Source organism: Elephantulus edwardii, unplaced genomic scaffold, assembly GCF_000299155.1.
Source record: "Elephantulus edwardii isolate Elephantulus edwardi_28Jun2011 unplaced genomic scaffold, EleEdw1.0 scaffold00004, whole genome shotgun sequence".
NCBI classification, from domain to species: Eukaryota; Metazoa; Chordata; class Mammalia; order Macroscelidea; family Macroscelididae; genus Elephantulus; species Elephantulus edwardii.
Window position 1 is genome coordinate 1,967,543 of NW_006399754.1, and position 19,160 is coordinate 1,986,702.

Sequence of the window (19,160 nt, forward strand, 5' to 3'; positions counted from 1 at the left end):
ATATACCAGTTAACAAAATAAATACAGGAACAAAATCATCTGCCAGGTGGATTGACACAGTGACTGTAGCAGTGAGCTTGAGTGTGTCAGAGATTGTGAGGATGGCCCAGGATAGGACATGGTTCAGATCTGTTGTTGACAGGTTTGTTATGAACTGTACTTCACTCAGTGACATCTAACAACAATCAGTTTATACTCTCTTCCACGTTTAAGAGATGTCTATCCCTCTAAATGGATATTACTAAATTTTTACTCTTTCTCAAACCATTGTATGGAAAATGGTATTTTTATTTGCATATTTAGTTATGATTGCGTTGAAGTATCATCTGTAGTCTGTTTGTTTCTTTGGACTATCCATGTCTTTTGTTGTTCTTGAGCTTTTACCTTTTTCTTACTGTAAGACATTTTCTAAATTGGAAAAGCTAGTATTTTTCAAATATATTACAGGGGGTCTTTTCTTCCTGTTTTGTCTTTTTGAGTGTTTATGATACTTGCTCTAATAAATTTGAATAGGCTAAATGATCCTTAAAGTTTTGTTGAACCTATCCATTCTGTCACAATACATTATTTCCCATCCATAAATGGGCATGTTTCTCTTTGTGAGCCATGGTATGTAAGTATACACTAGTATGTTTTATTTGCTCTTAAAGACTCATAAAGATGTTTTACTGTTTGTTGTGCATTTAGAAGTTGTGTTTAAAAACCTCTAATAACTGTGTTTATGCAGGCCTCTGATATCCAGGCAAGAACAGTAGTACTGACCTGGTCACCTCCTTCTGGTGTCATTAATGGTGAAACAGAAGAAGCTACTACTGCTCCAGAGCTCTATGGTTATGAAATTCTGGTTTCAAGCACTGGAAAAGATGGGAAATACAGGAGTGTCTATGTGTAAGTGTTCTGTTTTGCTCACTGCCTGGTAACTTACTCAAAGTTGATAATACTAACTCTATTTTTTCCCCTCCCTCATACTTTTATTTTTAATCTATAAGTTGTTGATCATCAATAATGCTTGTTCTGTCCACAGTCTACCCGCAGACTAGTGCACATAACTGATGACATTACATTTAAGTGATCACTTTTCTTGGTCATGTTCAGCTTTTGGCAGATCTGTGGGCTCCATGATAGATCTTAAGTACTGTCTTATTTTCAGGTTATAAATACAAATTGTGATGTGTAGAACCCAAGAACCAAAGTAGAACTTACGCAGTGTGATGCTGCTCCTCTGGGTCCTTAGTATTTTTTTTTAAGTTTATTACTTTGTGGGTGTGTTCCGTCAAATCAGATCTGACTGGTACAGGAGGAGATTGTCCCCCCTTCTCCAGCAGAGCATCTGGTGGTTCAAATTGCCTACCTCTGGGATTGCAGTGCAGCTTCTTGCCACTAGGCCACCAGAGCTCGCCAGTAGTCTTATTTTTAAGATACACCATTGTACATTTCCCTTTCTTCAAAAGTAGATTACACACCAAGTGGCTTTAAGAGTGGCTAAATTTATAATGTGTATGATTTATTGTTTTTTAAAAAAAAAATACCTTTTCTATCCTTACATAGAAATTGCTTGTTGAGAGTGATTTGATATTGTTTAAGTGCAAGGAAGGTTACAAAGAAGATGATTAGTCACTTAAATCATAATCAGTAACAGTGAGCACTGGATGCATCAATCTTCTTGCTATCTTTTTATTTTTTGTAATGTCTGATGTAGGGAAGAAAAGAAAGTGAAAATGTCTGAGTTACTATCTTTGAGTCATAATCAGTTTTTTAAAATGTCGTGCTTCCTTCTTCCTGCTGAGATTACCTTGTTTTAATCCCATTAATTTTTATAAAAATATAAACTAAGGGGAAAATACGGTATAAAGGAACATAAATACTTCTTCTTTTGGTGTTGATGACTATTTTTATTATGCTATGGTTGCATGTAAGAGAAAGAAATTATCTCCATTTTCAGCTTGATCAAAAATTACAAGAGAAAGATTTGGCATCTCATTTATCCTTTCAGTGAAGGTCTCTTGAGGCTGCTGCTACACCTGCCCAATTCACTGAAATCTCATTTCCATCAGGAAGACATGTTTGATTTCTCATACAATGGTATCAGAAACAGGGTCACTGAGGGTCAGGGGGAAAAAGGGGTGAGTGAGTACATAAAGTGGAGAAGGAAGAAATTTGAGAAACAGTCCTCTATTTCTTTTTTTTAATTTTTTTTTAATTATTACTAATTTTAATGAAAATTTACAGACTTTGGATTTCCATTCATTCATTGTTGCACTTTTCTCCCTGCCCACCCCTCCCCCCCCAGAACACTCTTCTCTTTGAAAAGTAAAAGAAAAATTATTTTAATGTTTTACAATCCCTCCCCCCAGGTCCACTCAACTGTGCAGTATTCGTTCCAAATTCCCGTCATGACATATCCCTTTCAAAACAGTTTTCTCCCTCATCTCTTTCAATGCAGTATACATTACTTATCTCATCTTTCTCAGTCTCCCCCCAACTCTGATGTCAGTCCTATTTTACAACAGAGGCACTCTGCAGTATTTGTCCTTTTATGACTGAGATATTTCACTCAGCATAATGTCCTCCAGGGTTACCCATTTTGAATAATATTTCATGAGTTCCTTGTTTTTCAATGCAGCATAGTATTCCATTGTGTGAATATGCCACAGCTTCTCTATCCATTCGTTTGTTAATAGAAACTTAGGTTGTTTCCAACTTCTTGCTATTATGAACAAAGCCACGATAAACATGGGTGTGCATGTATCTGGGTGGCATTTATGGTCTCTTTGGGGTATATTCCCAGTAGTAGAATTCCTGGGTCAAATGGTATCTCTCTTTGCAACTTTTTGTGAAAGTGTCACACTGCCTTCTACAGTAGTTGCTCCATTTTACACTTCCACCAACAGTGACTAAGGGTTCCAGTTTCTCCACAACCTCTCCAGCATTTGTTGCTTGCTGTTCTGTTAAGTTTTGCTATTCTGACTGCGGTGAGATGATACCGCATAGTTGTTCTGATTTGCATCTCTCTTGGAGAGTCCTATTTCTTTGTAGTTGTTGATGATGATGATGATTGCCATTGAGCCGAGCACGTCTTATAGCAACGCTATGAATAAAAAGCCTGAAGCCTTTCTATAATTGTCAACACAGAGTCTGAAGGCATGTTGTTTAGGAAGTAGATGCCACTCCTGACTGCATTAAGGAAATAGAATAGGGAAGAAAGGTGTGTGTAAAGAAAGGGGGGGGCTGTTTGTTGTGTATTTACCCATAGTCAAAGAAGAGGAGAGCGAATACAGAATAGCTACGTTTGTAGACACATACCCAAGTAATTGTTTCAAATTATAGTTGACTGGGGGAGGGGAGATAGGCACTATTGAATTTGAAAACTGAATAATGTCCATGGAAAATGGTTTTCACTTTTTTCCTTCTCTATTCATTATTTCTAAGTAAAGTTAAGTAGTGACAAACCACATATAAAAATGTGGTAGTTACATTTTCAGTTTTATATAGTATTTTAGCCTTGTAAAGATAAATGTTTAGTAATTGAAAGTTTCATTTCTTTAATAAGGTAAGCAACTTCTCCAAACACGTTTTTGTAAATGTGCCACTTACCCAGTTGATTTACCTATTAGCATACCTTTTCATGTGCAGATATGTTTGGCACATCTCCTAATTGCTCAAATTCTTTATTATGGAACTAAATAAGATTATAGTTGGTAAAGAGCAAAGTACCACAGAGTAATAATAAATCTACTTTACATTTCTCTAAATGCTTTATTTATAAGATAACAAATAATTCCCCTTTTGCTTTATCCTAGTGGAGAAGAAACAAATGTCACTGTAAATGATCTGAAGCCAGCTACAGATTACTATGCAAAGTAAGAAAATCCACATGTTGTTTTTTATGATAGTTGTTGTTGTTGTTATGTGCCGTCCAGTCTTTTGCGACTCATAGCGACCCTATGTACACAGCCCTAAAACCTACTCTATCCTGTGCCAATCATACTGCCTCCGACACACCCATCCCGATTACCCCAGTCACTGAATCAATCCATCTCATAGAGGGTCTTTCCCTCTTGCGCCGTCCCTCCACCCTCCCAAGCATGATGTCCCTCTACAAGGACCTTTCCCTCCTTGCAACATGCCCAAAGTATGTCAGATGAAGCCCCAGAATCCTTGTTTCCAAGGAGTTGCTTGGTTTAACCTTCTCAAGGGTGAATCTGTTTGTTTTCTTGGCAGTCCATGGTACATTCAATACTCTTCTCCAGCACCACAGCTCAAAGGCATCTTCTGTCCTCCCTAGTCATTGTCCAACTCTCTGATGCATAACAAGTGATTGCAAAGACCATGGCCTGTATCAGGCGCACCTTAGTCTCCAGAGAGACACTGTTGCTCCTGAGTACTTTAGAGAGGTCCCTAACATCAGACTTTCCCATGGCAATACATTTTTTTATTTCCTGACTACTGGTGCCAAGAGTGCTGACCATGGAGCCTAGCAAACTGAAACTATGAACATTCTCAGTCTCTTCGCCATCCATCCTGATGCTACCAATTGGTCCAGTGGTGAGAATCTTTGTCTTCTTGACATTGAGCCTCAGTCCATATTCAAGGCTGCAGTCCTTGACCCTCTGCAACAAGTGCATGAGGTCCTCCTCAGTTTCAGCAAGCAGGGTTGTATCATCTGCATGATGCAGACAGATTGTTAATAGATCTTCCACCAATCCTGATGCCACAATTCTCCTCATAGAGCCCAGCCTCCCGGATAATCTGCTCTGCATACAGGTTGAAAAGGTATGGAGATAGGACACATCCCTGGCGTACACCCTTCCCAATTTTGAACCATGCAGTGTTACCCTGCTCTGTTCTGACAACTGCCTCTTGGTCCAAGTATAGGTTTCGCATTAGCACAATTAAGTGTTCTGGGGCATAAGGTTTTTTTAAATTTTTTAAAAGACGATTTCCTAAAAACATGACTTAAGTGTTTTTGTTATGTGCCTTTTGGCTGGTGGCCTAGTGATAAGGAGCTACCCTGCGAACCTAAAAGTACAAGGTTCAAATCAACCAACTGCTCTGGGGGAGAAAGATGAGTAATCAACTCCAGTGTAGTTTACTGCCTCTGAAAACCTGCTGGAGGGTCAGCTATGAGTTGCTTATTATATATTTTGTACTTGATAGTACATAACAACAGGACCACCAGAGCTTCCTACTTAAGCATTAATTTTTAATTATGAACTTCAGTTTTTCTAATGTTTCATGATTAAATATTCTTTATTTCCTCTTTTAAAAAGACTTATTTAACTCATACTATAGTGAAAGGTTATCGCATTGACCCAGAGATTACAAGTGACACTTGTATGTTTGCAGTACCTAATTTAGCACTGGGAACCCTGTCTTATGCTTTTGAACTCTGTATAAAACAGTCATAAATATTACTTGATTTGTACATATTTATTTGTACTAAGTCCTCTTTTGATAAGCACTTGGAGTATAAAAATGCTTAGAATTTTGTAACATGTAATTGGAGTAACTGAGATACTTTTTAATTCTATACTTTTTCTTTTAGTATAATTTACTAAAATTTAATAACTTTACTGCATCTCCAGCTGGGGCCCAATGCAACACGTTCATATTGTTTTATATACATTGTAAGAAGAGCAAGGGCCATGTGAGGAACACCATATCTGACCTTTATCAACATCAGAGAGAAATTATCCCAGTTCACAGTTTCAGTAATACAGAACTAATTCCCATGAAGTCAAACTTTTCTCTCCTTCTCCCATACCTCTTTGTACTCACCTCAACACCAATCTTACTGCTTTGGTGTGTCCAGAATCCTTTGTGATAGCTCACAGAACACACAGACCCATACTGGTAAAGTCAAAAGATTGTAATTCAGATTAATAACTGGATATAGTCGAGACAGCCTAGTGGCGCTAAATGTTCTCAGTCCTGCCTATATTGGCTCTCCATTCCCAGCCCACAAGATCTTGTCTCCTCTCATCTCACATTAGTTCTTCAGTACAGCCATGGCTGCTGCTGTCTCCATCCCAAAGCTTGTCTGTCCTGCATTTCACCAGTCTGGGGGAGGTCTCTGTTCTCTGGCTGGGAGAAGGATTCATATTCTCTGCAGTTAGAGCTGTTCAGTTTATTGGTGAGACTAGCCAGTCCTCTTGTAGGTTGTTGAGACTGGCCAGTGCTCTTGTGGATAAGCCAGCGTGTCTCACTCACAGAGTCCCAACCCTCCACATAATCATCCATGCTAGAAAGCCCATATTGAGAGGTATTCCACATATATTCTTTTTCAATCCTCACCATTTTTAATAGAAGTATTTATGGTTAGGATAATTAATATTAAACTGTTAATTCAAGTAAACTTCTTATGAATTACCTGTATCCAGCCTAGTGGTTTTTAAATTGCCAGTTGCAGCCATTAATGAATCAGGGAATTAATTTTTTCTTTTTTAGTACTTTAGAAAATAAGATGGAATAGAAAGATTTGTTCATTGCACTTGGACAAAGATATTGTCTCCAGAAACTTCTTTAAAAATGTGTATTTGTATAGACTATGTTATTTGCCATCAGGTCAGAATTGACACATACCTGACTCTCCAGCAGATTTTCAGATACAGTAAATCACATGGAACTAGATTAGATTGTCCATCCTTCTGCAGAGCAGCTGGTGGACTCAAACTGTGTGCCTTTGGTATTGTAGCACACCTTCTTACCAATAGGCCAGCAGAGCTCCCTAATTATACATATATACCATAGGTAGAGCTATATCACAATTTAAACATATCCCTCTTTTGCATTGCCAAAAAAAAAAAACTTGGAAAGCTTTCTGGTCTGTCCTATTTTTGCCTTTTTTTAAGGACTGCTCTCTATTTCTACTACTCATTTTCTAGATGGAAAGGACATTTAGAGCTCAACTACACATATTTATGGATGTTTCTTTTGAAGGTAGAATAATATGATGCTCTGCAAAATAAAACTGGTTGGGTTGTTTTGTTTTGTTTTTTATCACTATAGAGTCCAGGCAGAATATAATTGTATAAAGGGAACTCCTTCAGAAGCTGAAAGCTTTACCACTTTGAGCTGTGAACCTGATGTACCTAATCCTCCACGGATAGCCAATCGGACCAAAACTTCACTCACTTTGCAGTGGAAGGTAAGAAAATTCTGTAGAATATTTCCAAATGGACATTTGTATCCTTTTCCATAGCATTAAATTTCACTTGTTTTTGGAGACCAAAAGCTTTAAGCTAATTAATTTCTCTATTGCTCTTCATACTTTAAAAAGGCATTCATTTCTTGTAGTGTAAAATAACACTCATACATTTTTTCTTACTCTCTAAATATAGCTGAAAAGATTGATTTACACTTAGCATTCTTTTACTGTACACTATGATTACATTAGGGTTAGGGTTACATTTAGTCCCTGACAGTTATTTTTTTGAAGCTAATAAAACTTTCTGATAGAAAGGCAAAGAGATTTTTTTTTAAAGGATTATAAAAATTTACCAGTAGTTCTTGCTCACTATTGAGATAAATTTAATAGCTTTTCATTTTGTGTTCTTTTTTTTGCATTTAAATGATTGTGTGGTGTAAAATATACATTTCTATTCTGTGTATAAACATTTATAAAATAAATGCACAGAAAACATCTGTAACATAGTAGATTACTTAACTATCTGTATCTTATGAAAGTACTAATTTATATTCATTCATTTGTTTTAGGCACCTAGTGACAATGGCTCTAAAATCCAAAGCTTTATTTTAGAATGGGATGAAGTAAGTAAATTGAATCTTTTTCTATTTTTAGTTCCTCAGTATGGTTAAAGTTCTGTCTTCAGCAGAAGTCAGCCAATTCACCTTTGTTTCTGCCAGATACGAAAGAAATTGGATGAAGAATGAGAAACTTGTCCATTTTATTTGGCCTGTTGTTGTTAGGTGCTATCCAGTCAGCTACAACTTCTTGTGACCCTGAAGCATGCCCTATCCTGTATGATCCTTACCATCACTGAGAATATTTGAGCCCACTACTCACTAACTTTGTCATTCCATCTTGTTGAGGATCTCCCTTTCTTTCTCTGACTTTCCACCTTTCCCAGCATGATACAATTTTCCATGGAAATGAAAATTCTGTGGAATTGGTACATCCTAACAGCGTGCCTAAAGTATGTAAGACTGTCCTTGCTATCAATCCTTGTTCCTGAGGGGCAACCTGGTTGCACTTTAGCCAAGACAGACTTGTTTGTTCTTTTGGCAGTCTATGGGATATTCATTATTTTTCTTTAACACACAGTTTAAAGGTATCAGGTCATCTTCTGTCATCCTTACTCATTGTCTAACTTTCAGATGCATAGGAAGTAATTGAAAAGATCTTCGTTTGGATCAGCTGCACCTTAGTCTTTAAACTGATATCCTTTCTTTTTAAAACTGTAGAGAAGTCCTCAACTGCAGATTTTTCTCAATGCAGGAACATGTCTTTTGATTTCTTGACTACTGTTAACATCATTCTTTTTTCCATCGATCCTATTAGCCCAGTGGTAAAATTATTTTTCTTTACGTTGAACTACAGTCCATACTGAGGCTGCAGTTTTTAACCTGTAGCAAGTGCTTCAAGTCCTCCTCCCTTTCAGCAAATAAGGTGGTGTAATCTGCATAAGCAGGTTGTTGGTAAGTCTTCCTCCAATCCTGATGTTACGTTTTTCTTCATATTGTCCAGCTTCTCAATTTTTTTTCTTAGCATACATATTAAATAGCTTCAGAGAAAGGATACAACCCTGAAATATACCTTTCCTGATATTTAAACTATGTTATATTCCTTTGTTCTATTCAGGCAATATTTCCTTACTTATGTATGTTTCACATGAATACAATTAAGTGTTTTGGGATTCCCATTCTCTCAGTAGCTGTCCTTCTCCCAGTCTTCTCTTAGCTATTACTTGTTATGATCCAGACAGTCTCATGTCTTTGCATCGTCTAAAACACAAATAATAAGCATACTTCTGTTACTTTCTGCTTTCAGCCAAGATACACCAGCCATCAGCAGTGATAACCCTTGTGCCATGACCTCTCTGAAGCCAACTTGAATTTCTGGCAATTCCCTGTTGATATACTGTCCTAGCCATTATTAAATATTCTACTTCGTTCTCTTAGTTTCTTTTTCTCTTATTGTCTGTGAGTTTGGTTTTTTTCTTCTTCTCCCAGTACTCTTTTCAATGATTAATCAATAACAACTCCACAATTTTTATTTTAAAGAAGCTTAGCTTAGGAAAAAATTTAGGAGTGGGTGGTGGCTGTCTTAAAATATTTTGCATAGAAGATTTTATATGTTAAGAAAACACGTAAATTGTCCAAGTCACTGAATGCTCTGTTTTTACTACTATTAGTTGCTCATGGAAATTGTAGAGTCCATACCTGGAAAGAGATTGTTTTAGTGAAAACATTTTTAATTCAAAAATCTGTACAGAGTTACCTAATCATTAATTCTGCATTTGATGAACTATATCATATAAAGATATTAAATATTTCAACCTTCAAGTAAAATATTTGAACCTTCTCTTAAAGGTTGAGATCTTAAGATCTGTGTCTTACATGTTAAGTGTCTTATGTGTTACTTGTCAAATCAGTGTTATGGAGATGAGTCAGTGCATACTGCTTTACTTGCAGGAGGAGCGGGTGGTGGAGGGAATATCCTTGATAGTGCTTACAGTTAGCATGCCCACTGCTAACCAGAAAGTTGGAAGTCCACCCAGAGCCATCTCGGAAGAAAGGCTTGGTAATTTTACTTCTAGGAAGAATAAACGTAGCCATTGAAAGCCCCGTAGAAAACAAGTCTGCGCTGACACACATGGGATTATCCTGAGTCAGAACTGACTCTGTCAACTGCTAAACTAATGTTTTATGTATGCAGTGCTCATATCATAGAGCTGCAAATGAAAGACTAACTTGTACAGAAAATATTCTTCCTCACAGTCTAGGGGTGTAGAAGACTGAATTCAGAGTGCTACTTCTAGGGAAAGGCGTCCTTTTACTTTCAGCTCTGGAGAGATCTTTTCTGAGCTTCTCTTTCTGCCCTGGGCCATTTTCATGTAGTTTGACATCTATTCACCATCTCTGTTCTGCTCCTTTGTTTAATCTATTTCATATCTCAAAAGAGATACACCAAAAAAAAAAAAAAAAAAAAAAAAAAAAAAGAGATACACCACTCCTGCCTCATTGACATAACAAATACAATCCCTTACCAAATGGGATTACAGCTACAGATGTAGAAGTTAGGATATACAGCATGTATTTCAGGGTACATGCTGTATGCTTTTGTAAATAATGTACCCACATAAATTACAGGCACATGCATAACCTGCTAGCATAATCATACGAGAGGTTTGCAATAAACATAATGTGTATTATTAAGTTTAATGTAGCTTTATCTCATCCTCCCCTCCCCTCCCCTGGCAGGGAAAAGGAAGTGGAGAATTTTGTCATTGTTACATGGGTTTACAGAAGCAATTTAAGATTACTAAACTGTCACCAGCAATGGGTTATAAATTTAGACTGTCAGCCAAAAATGACTATGGTACAAGGTAAGCTATATTTATAAAGTAATGTAGGAATTTTAGATTATCCAGTTAACTTAAAGTGTATGGTATCCACAATGCAAATTATTCACAGATTTATTTTTTTACTTTAAGAGAGTTAATATTACTAGCTTTGTAAAATCTGTAAGAAAATGTCTTAGCTGCATAAGGATAACAGGAAATATAAAAACTAGCCACTCTACCAGAATTTTAAATTAACATTGTAAATTAAATCTTTATTTGTGATCAAGAGAGATTTTGTTGATTTTCATCATCTATGACTTTGTTACTTTGTTTTGTATCAGTGGATTCTAAAGAATCAGAAATATCTGACTTCTAATTTAAGTAGCAATGCCAAATGCCCTATGCCCTTCAGAATCATACTGATTTTGATTTTATGTATTCTTTCACCTTTATGGGAACAAAGAGGCTTAATTATGTAACTGAGAATTTGCTTTCCTGTTTCATATAAATGATTATGATGACACTGTGTTTAAAAAGTTAAATTCACTGAGTTTGTTAGTGGTGAGAATGACTTGGAAAAGCATAGCAAGAATGGCTGCACAGTTGGAAGAATGTAACCAGTGTCATGTTTAAACATTGTTGTTGAGTTGTGTAGAAAAAAAAGGAAGAGACATTTACACCAACAGAAGAATGTTACCATTGTGTCCATACCTTTCTATGAACTAGTGTATGTCATTTCCTGGATAAATTAAGATAAAAGTTTAAAAGCCTGAACGTTTTTCACAGCATTTCTAAAAGATTACTAATGTACTTTCTGGCATCTAATCTGGCTACTGGTGTCCTAGTGGTAAGAAACTGCACTGCAATACCAAAGGCACATGGTTCGAATCCACCAGCTGCTCTGCAGGAGGCGGATGGGCAGTCTCTTCCTGTGCATTTTACTGCCTCTGAAAACCTGCTCTAGGGACACCTATGGCATCGATTCCTACTCAACAACACACACCACCACCACAGCAGTCTGTTTGCCATAAAGGCATTGTCAAATTCAAGACTGATGATTTAGATTTTAAATCGTTAACAAAACTTATTTAGTTACATGTGTGTTTTTTGGTTGGTTTTTTGTTTGTTTTTTTTTTTTCAATTCCTTGTTGAAAACCATCTGTTTCAACAGTGATTTTAGTGAAGAAGTCTTATATCACACCTCCGGTTGTGCCCCTTCTATGCCAGCAAGTCCTGTTTTAGCTAAAGCTGGGGTTACATGGTTATCCTTACAATGGAGTAAACCCTCAGGAACACCATCAGATGAAGGAATTTCTTATATTTTGGAGATGGAGGAAGAAACTTCAGTAAGTATAGATACGGATTTTAAATTTAAAATGTATTTAGATCATGCTTCAGGGTGGTAGTCCATATTGCCACACCAGTTAGCTTCTTCCTTAAAGCCTTTGAAGTGTTAACTTGTTAATTGTTTAGGAACAACTGGGAGTTAGTAAAGGAGCCCTGGTGTTGTAATGCAGTATCTGTTGGGATGGTTAGCAGTTCAAATCCGTCGACTGTTCCACAGAAGAGAGAGCAGGCAGTCTGCTCTTGTTAAGATTCATAGCCTTGGAAACCTGATAGAGGGATGCCATGACTCTCGATACACTCAATAGTAATAAACCTTAGGTTATTTGGGATAAAGGGAAAATTCAAGCTGCGTTTTTCATGATGCTGTTTTTGTGTGTAGGTTTGTGTTGATGCCTGGGAACAACATAGACTCTTTTATGCACTGTTAACTCAAAAGTGACACCTTTCAAAGGCGAATCCACCAGTGACTCCACTGGAGAAAGATGGGCAGTCTCCCCCTATATGATGTACAACCCAGTAGATACTCACCTGAGTCAGTTCAGACCCAACAGCAATGAGAGAGAGAGAGGTGATCTGGAGAAAAGGGCAAAGGAAGGATCTGTCACCACAGCCTTCCTAAACAAGCAGCTCGAAAAGTACAGAATTGGTGTTCTGCCTGCCACGGTTCTCTTACACTGTTCACACACTGCTTCCCAAATGCCACAAATATCAAGAACCTCACGTGCAGCTGTGTAGAACACCTTGAATCTACCTGTATAGCAGTTTACCTACTGTGAGCTGTAACTTAACTGAATAAGCATTAAATGTTTTATTCTATATTCTGTTTCTGGCAGTATTAGTTGAAATAGTATTTAGTCCATTCCTACATATATATTCCATCTTTTGCATTTCATGGGATTGGAATGCAAAAGATGGAAACGAAGAAGGAATGGTAGTTGGAAGTGATAGACTTTGTTACAGAAATGAGGCTGGAGATCAAATAATTGAATTTTGTATATTATTTATGCATCACAAATACCTTTTTAAAGAAATACAAAAGATGATTATCTACATGGACTTCACCTGGTGGACAGAAGTCAAATTGTCTGCATCTGTGGAAGAATCATTGGGGAAGCTCAATATCAGCAGTCTGATTAGGCCAGGTACCGACAGTGAAACAGGCCATCAAGTACTCATGTTTGCTTTCAAATTGAAACTGAAGAAAATGGAAACAAACCTATAAGAACCAGAATATGACCTACTTATATTTAAAAATCATCTCAAGGACAAGTTTGAGGCATTGAACACTAATGAGCAAAGACCATGTGAGTTGAGGGTTGACATCAGGGATATCCATGAAGAGAGTAAAAGATCATTAGAAAGATATGAGAAAAGACCACAGTGGATGTCAACAGAGACTGAAAGTTGGACTAAAGCATCAAGAAACAAAGGGAAGAGATTCCAGAATAAAAGCTGAACAGACGATTTCAAAGGGCAGCTCAAGAGGACAAAGCAAAGTATTAAAATGGAATATTTAAGAGCTAGAATTGGAGAATAAAACAAAGAACTTGGTCAGCATTTCTCAAGCTGAAAAGACTGAAAAATAAATTCAAGTCTTGAGTTGCAATTCTGAGAGAATGCTATGGGCAAAATCTTGAATGATCCAGAAAGCATCCAAAGAAGATGGAGGAATACACTGGCACTATACCAGAAAGAATTGGTTGAGACTGAAATAGTTTAGGAAGAGTATCCTATGATACAGAGCCAGTGGTTATGAAAGAAGTTGTTGAAGGTGCATTGAAGGATTGGCAAAAAGTAAGACCCCAGGAATTGGTGGGATACCTATTGACATGTTCTAGCTAACAGATGCATCCCCTGGACATGCTCACCAGTCTGTGCCAGGATAATTCCATCTGGCCAACTGACTGTTCCCATTCCCAAGAAAGGTGATCCAACAGAATGTGAAAATTATTAATATAATTAGTATCACATGCAATCAAAATATTACTGAAAATCAGTCAAAAATAGCTAGAACAGGTCACTGACAGAGAACTGTCAGAAGTTCAGACTAGGTTTAGAAGAGGCTATGGCACCAGAGGTATCCTTATTGTCAGGTTAATCTTGTTTGAAAGCAGAGAATACCAGAAGAATTTGTATTTGTGTTTTGTTGGTGTGCAGAGACATTTGACCATGTGGATCATGTCCACACATGATTTTTCAATGTTAACAGACTATGGCTGACATTCGAAGAATGGGAATCCCAGAATGCTTAAGTGCGCTCACACAAAACCTATGCCTAGACTAAGAAGGTGGTATATGAACGTCATGGAGAACACTGCATAGTTTAAAATAAAGAATGGTTTGCATAAGGGTTGTATCCTTTCTGTATACTTGCTCATTCTGAGCAAATCATTCGAGAAGCTGGAATTTATAAAGTAGAATGTAGCATAGATTGGAAGAAGACTTATCAACAGTCTGCAATATGCAGATGGCACAGCCTTGCTTGCCGAAAGTGAGAAGAACTTGACATGTTTGCTGCAGAATACCAAAGACTACAGTCTTTAATATGGATTTCATCTCAACATCAGGAAGACAAAAGTCTTCATCACTGGGCCATTAGACATCATGATAGATGAAGAAAGACTGAAATTGTCAGCTATTTCATCTTACTTGGATCCACAGTCAACACCTCTGGTACCAGCAGTCAGGAGATCCAGAGATGGATTGGGAAAGTTTGCTGTCAGGGATTTCTCTCGAGTACTAGGAAGCAGTGAGCTTGATTAACAGAGTGACTGCAGCAGTGGACTCGGGTGTATCAGAGATGATGGGGAATGGGACAGGATAGGAAAGACTTCACATCTCTTGTTCATGGAGTTACTGTGTACTCAATGTCATGTAGTAACACCACCACTATATGTTATGTGCCATCGAGTTGCCTGCGACTCATAGCAACCATATGTAAAACCGCCCTAATCCCTGCTCTGTACTGTGCCAATCACACTGTTTCCAACACACCTACCCCCACTACCCCAGTCACTGAATCAATCCAGGGTCTTCCTCTACTGTGCTGCCCCTCCACGCTCCCAAGCATGACATCCTTCTCCAGAGACGTGCAACGTATCCAAGGTATGTCAGACGAAGCCTCAGAATCTTTGCCTCCAAGGAACAGCCTGGTTTAACCCTCTCTAGGGTGAACCTGTTGGGGTTTTGTTCTTTTTTTCCCCACACTCTGTGGTATATTCAGTACTCTTCACCACATAGCTCAAAGGCATCAGTTCTCCTTCTAGCCTCCCTAGTCATTGTCCAGTTCTCTGATGCATAGCAAGTGATGACAAAGACTATGGCCTGTATTGGGCACACCTTAGTCTCCAGAGTGATACCATTGCTCGTACCCATCCTCGTCGGGCAGAGTGACACCTTTGCTCTTCATTACTTTGGAGAGGTCCCTAACAGCAGAATTTCCCATTGCAATATGTCTTTTAATTTCCTGGCTGCTGGTGCCAAGAGTGTTGACTGTGCAAACAAGGAAACGAAAGCTGTTAATAATCTCAATCTCTTCATCCATCCTGATGCTGTCAATTGGCCCAGTGGTGAAAATCTTTGTCTTCTTGATCAATCCATATTGAAGGCTGTGTTCCTTGACCCTCTGCAGCAAGTGCTTCAGGTCCTCCTCAGCTTCAGCAAGCAGGGTTGGGTCATATGCATAACACATATTGTTGATGTATCTTCCACCAATCCTGATGCCACACTTCTCCTCATACAGCCCTGCCTCCTGGATGATCTTTTCTGCATATAAATGAAAAGGTATGGAGATAGGACACATCCCTGGCGTATACACGTCGCAATTTTGAACCATGCAGTGTTTCCTTGCTCTGTTCCAACAACTACCTCCTAGTCAAGTAAAGGTTTCACATTAGCACGATCAAGTGTTCTGGGATTCCCATTCTTCTCAGAGTCAGCCACAGTAGTGGAGATATGTGTCTATCTCCAGGAAAATTAAAAATATATGTCATAGCAGCATAATGCATAATAGCCGGGGCGGGGTTGGGGGGCACAACCAGACATCCATCACCTAATTAACAGATGATGATCTGGACCTGCATCTGGCCTAGTTTTGACTGCTGATGACCTTCTCCAACAATTTCTTCCACAAACATAGTCAGTCTGATTCCTATGCAGCCAGCCCATCAGGTGAAATCCACGTGCAAAGTCATCTTTTGTATCTTTTAGAAAAATAATTTGCAGTGAATAAATCATTGCAATTATGAAATTCAACAATTTTATTTCCAGCTTCATTTCTGTCACCAAGCCCATATTTTCCAAATGCTATTTGTTCTTCTTTATCTCCTACATTTTGCATTCCAGTCACAGGTATCATTAACGCATCCTGATTGCATGTTCGGTCAATTTCAGACTACAAAATTTGGTAAAAATGCTCAATTTCTTCCTCTTTGTCTCTAGATGTATGAGCATATATTTGAGTAATAGTGTGTCAACAGGTCTTCCTTGTATGTCTATGGACATTATCCTGTCACTCACAACATTCTGTTTCAGGATAGAACTTGAAATTGACTTTTTGACTATGAATGTAATATCATTCTTCCTCTGCTTTTCATTCCCTGCATAGTTTACCATATGATTTTCCAATTCAAAGTGGCCATAGCCGGTCCATCGCATCTCTCAAATGCCTAGTATGTCTATAGTCATATGTTCCATTTCATCTTTAACAATTTTCAGTTTTCCAACATTCAAGCTATGTACACAAAGCATCAAATGAAGGTGGAGGGAATTAACAGAGTCACTCTACCAGAAAGAATTAATTGACACAGAAAAATTTCAGGAAGTATCATATGAACAGGAGCCAGTAGTGATGAAGGAGTAAGTGGAAGCTGTATTGAAGGCATTGATGAAAAATAAGGCCCCAGGAATCATTGAGATACCAATTAACTTGTTTGAGTTAACAGATGCAGTCTTGGATGCACTCACCAGTCTATGCCAGGAAATTTGGAGAACAACTGGCCGGCGGATTGGAAGAGGTCCGTATTTGTTCCTGTTCCCAAGAAGGGTGATCCAACTGAATGTGGAAATTATTGAACAATATCATTGCTATCACATGCAAGCAAAATACTTCTGAAGATCATTCAGAAATGGCTGCAGTAGTACATAGATAGGGAATTGTCAGAAGTTCAAGCAGGATTTAGAAGAGGCATGGCACCAGGAATATCATTGTTGATGACAGATGAATCCTAGCTGAAAGTAAGGAATGCCAGAAGGATGTCTATTTGTGCTTTATTGACTATGCAAAGGCATTTGTGTGGAACATAACAAGTTGTGGCTGACATTGAGAAGAATGGAAATCAAAGAGCACTTGATTGTGCTCATACAGAACCTATACCTGGATCAGGAGGCTCTTGTATGAACAGAGTAGGAGAACATGGTTTGAAATTGAGAAGGGAGTATGTCAGGGTTGTAGTCTATCTCCAGAACTGTTCAGTCTGTATGCTGAGTAAATTATCTGAAAAACTGGACTCTGTGAAGAGGAATGTGACATCAGGATTGGAGGGAGACTGATCAATATCTTGCGTTAATGCAGATGACATAACCTTACTAGTGAGGAGGACTTGAAGCATTTTTTACAGAAGATCAAGGAATGCAGCCTTCAGTATGGATTACATCTCAATGTCAAGAAAACAAAGATTCTTACCACTGGACCAGTAGGCAGTGTCATGATGGATGGAGAGGAGATTGAAACTGTCAAAAGCTTCATCTTGCTTGGATCCACAATTAACACCCTTGGTATGTTGTTGGTTGCCATCGAATCAAGCACTACTTTTAGCGACCCTATAAACAAAAGGCCTGAAGTCTTTCTATAACTAACTATCATCATTTATCAAAGTTCATAGAGTTTCCAGAGGCATGCTGTTTAGGAAGTGCGTGAGCAGTTAGGAAATAAGGAGACAAATTGCACTGAGGAAATCTGCAGTTAAGGGACCTTTCCAAATTATGGAGGAGTGATGTCAGTTTGAGAACTAAGGTGCATCTGATTCAGGCCATGGTCTTTCCAGTTACTAGCTATGCATCCGAGACCTGGACATGAATAATGATGACAGAAAAAGAATTGATGCTTTTGAGCAGTAGTGTTGGAGAAGAGCACTGAACCCCCCATGGGCGACCAAGAGGACAAACAGATATGTCTTGGAGAGGCAAGAATGATGAGGCTTCACCTCATGTACTTTGGACATGTTGCTAGGAGGTGCTACCCCTAGGAGCAAGACATGATGGTTGGGAAGAGTGGAGGGTCAGTGAAGGAGAGGAAGACCCTCAACCAAGGATATTGACATGGTGACAGCTCAGTGGGTCGTGAGTCAGGTGCTGTGAAGATGGTGCAGGATAGGACCAGGTTCAGATCTTTTGTTCATAGGGTCGCTATGAATTGTACTTGTCAGCATCTGACAACAACAACAATGAATGTATAGATAAAATGTGGTATAGCCATATAATGAAATATTATCTAGCCATAAAATACATTGTACAGCAGGGATGAAACTTGAAACATTCATTTTTAAGCCAATCACAAAGGATTGCATTCTGTATGATTCCCTTTAATGTACAGAATAAGCAAATCTATAGGCAAAGTTTGTTAGTGAGGTCCTGGGGGAGGGCTCTGCCTGCTCTGTACAAGAATATTAGGGGCAGTGATGATAAAAATGTTTTTTAATTAGGTAGTAGCAAATAGTTTACCACTCTTGAATATGCTAAAATGCTCTGTATTTTTTAAATTTTTAAAAATAATTACTTTGGGACATAGTGAAGTAAGAGGCTCTCAGGCTGTAAATAGCAATTCCAAAACTGAGTGACATGCGCACCTGTGAGTACAACTGTTAATTTATTCATCTAAACAGTGTGTTCAGAGGAAATTAATATGTTACACAGTTAAGTTAAAAGTCTTTTTGGCTGTGAATCATCTCTGCAATGATCTTTTTAGTTCAGTGGATGAGTGTGCTGATGGTTAATACCTACTTACTCCCTCAACACAAAGTTTGATGTCAGGTTGGTGGTTTGTTTTTTTTTTGTGGGGGCAGGAGATGCAGGTCATGTATCACGACGTACATACTCGAAGGTGAAGGGACCCATGTCTTTTCATGAGTTTCATATTCCCCCTTTTTCCAATGGTAGCCAATGAAGATTGTTTTCCTTTTCTTCTCTTCCCAGGGATATGGTTTTAAGCCTAAATATGATGGAGAAGATCTTGCTTATACGGTAAAGAATCTCAGGCGTAGCACCAAGTATAAATTCAAGGTAATCTTT

General features: G+C 38.2%; 1 protein-coding gene across 3 annotated transcripts in view; it reads left to right on the forward strand.

Moving 5' to 3' along the window:
• The window catches only part of FNDC3A (fibronectin type III domain containing 3A), a 198,360-nt gene that overhangs the window by 146,483 nt on the left and 32,717 nt on the right, over positions 1–19,160 (forward strand). For all 3 annotated transcript variants that reach the window (XM_006879501.1, XM_006879500.1, XM_006879502.1), the window contains 7 exons: positions 728–888; positions 3,801–3,860; positions 7,009–7,147; positions 7,717–7,770; positions 10,444–10,568; positions 11,698–11,872; positions 19,065–19,151. In XM_006879501.1, the coding sequence (XP_006879563.1) occupies positions 728–888; positions 3,801–3,860; positions 7,009–7,147; positions 7,717–7,770; positions 10,444–10,568; positions 11,698–11,872; positions 19,065–19,151 (801 nt within the window). The remainder of the gene's footprint in view (positions 1–727; positions 889–3,800; positions 3,861–7,008; positions 7,148–7,716; positions 7,771–10,443; positions 10,569–11,697; positions 11,873–19,064; positions 19,152–19,160) is intronic.